The 1,401-nt window shown below is 53.2% G+C and overlaps 1 protein-coding gene across 1 annotated transcript; it reads right to left on the bottom strand.

Annotated features, from left to right (window-relative positions):
* Positions 1-6: 6 nt before the first annotated feature.
* LOC131214763 (glycoprotein endo-alpha-1,2-mannosidase-like protein) lies at positions 7-1,248 on the bottom strand (the record flags this gene model as incomplete). Its single annotated transcript, XM_058209095.1, has 2 exons — positions 928-1,248; positions 7-837 (listed from the first exon to the last, which is right to left on the bottom strand). Coding segments are annotated over exons 1-2 (1,065 nt in total), but the record flags the coding sequence as incomplete, so codon positions are not given.
* Between the last annotated feature and the right edge of the window lie 153 nt (positions 1,249-1,401).

Here is a 1,401-nt window from a genome sequence, read left to right as displayed (position 1 = left end):
GTCGGCAAACTTTTTCAGATCCTTCCAATTCTTCCACGTGGAGGCATAGCTGGCACCATTGCTCGGCAGATACGTGTAGAACCCGTCGAACCCAGCCCGCCGGACCATCGATTTGTGGTCCTCGGAGGCGATCGCGGCCAACACAATCGCGTCGTAGCTTGTGCCCCGGATAGAGAGGATTCCGTTGCGGGTCAGCAGCCGCTTCCAGTCGGAGTCCAGTATGCGGTACGCTTTTCGCACGTAGAACAGCGGCAGATTACGTTGTTTCGAGAGCACACGGTAGTAGCAGAGCGAGCCGGTTGTGTCGCCAAATGTGTCCACGAAGTACTTGATATTGCTTCGTATGCTTTCGATCGTTCGATCTGGGTACTCTAGCACTTCAATGGCCACTTTGAGATCGAAATGGTGTGCCACTTGGAAGATCATTCGCAGCTGGTACTCGGAAAAGTGTGGCTCCCAACCAAGCACGACCGTACCGATGCCACAGTTCTGAATTTCATCGAAATGCTCGCGCACGATGGCTTCGCTGGTGTTGTACAGTTTTCGCTTCGGATAGAAAGCCGTATTGATGGCGGTGGGCTCGTCGTGCGGTCGAAACGAAACCGAACTGTTTGCGTAAATGCGCGCCAATAGCTTACCGCCGCCCGGCGGAGGCGTCGGTTCCGTCGGTTTGTACCACGCCACCGAGCCGTGGTAAAAGATGTGCACGTTCCGGCTCTTGGTGAATGTTCTGTTCCGATGGTCCGAAGACGTGGACCGTCCCGCGATGGCGCCCTGTGGTGGCTTGTTGCTCCCCACCAGTCGTTTGATTTTTTCGCGAATGATTCGTTCCCTCACCTCACCATTGGGGAATACAATTATCCATTATTATTATCATTACCAATCATTATTTTGCAGCTAAAAATAAATAAATATGCGTTCCCTCACCTCCCGCTCATTGTACTTTTCCGGAACGATCGTTTGGCTGCGCCGCAACTCGTACGAGACCACATTCTGGTACCCATCGTTGGGCAGCGAGAGCGGTGCCACTTCCTTCTCCGGCGTACTAATTGTAGTGTACAGACAGAATATCAGCAGCAGGAACGACGTTACGCCAACTAAGCAGATGAACAATTTCATCGACTTGATGCTGCTGAGCTTATGGTGACCGAAAACCGTCATGGCAGCAGCGCGCGGGCCGAATGAAGTTGCCTCAATGAATCGCCGGATTACATAGTTCCGTACCAGCGGCACTCAGCTCGGATTGGCTCCAATTGGACTGCGGTTCGTTGCGGGAACAAAGTGACAACTTTGGTAGCTGCGAAAGAAAATCGAACATTTGGCAAAGGATGCTTTCGAAAGGGCGCATGCCCGTGCGTCGGGGGAACAGGGCTCGGTGAAGCATTTCGCTGCCTGCCACAG

Source organism: Anopheles bellator, unplaced genomic scaffold (genome assembly GCF_943735745.2).
Source record: "Anopheles bellator unplaced genomic scaffold, idAnoBellAS_SP24_06.2 scaffold02383_ctg1, whole genome shotgun sequence".
NCBI classification, from domain to species: Eukaryota; Metazoa; Arthropoda; class Insecta; order Diptera; family Culicidae; genus Anopheles; species Anopheles bellator.
The sequence above is the reverse complement of the archived record's forward strand: the minus strand, read 5'-3'. Positions and strand labels throughout refer to the sequence as shown.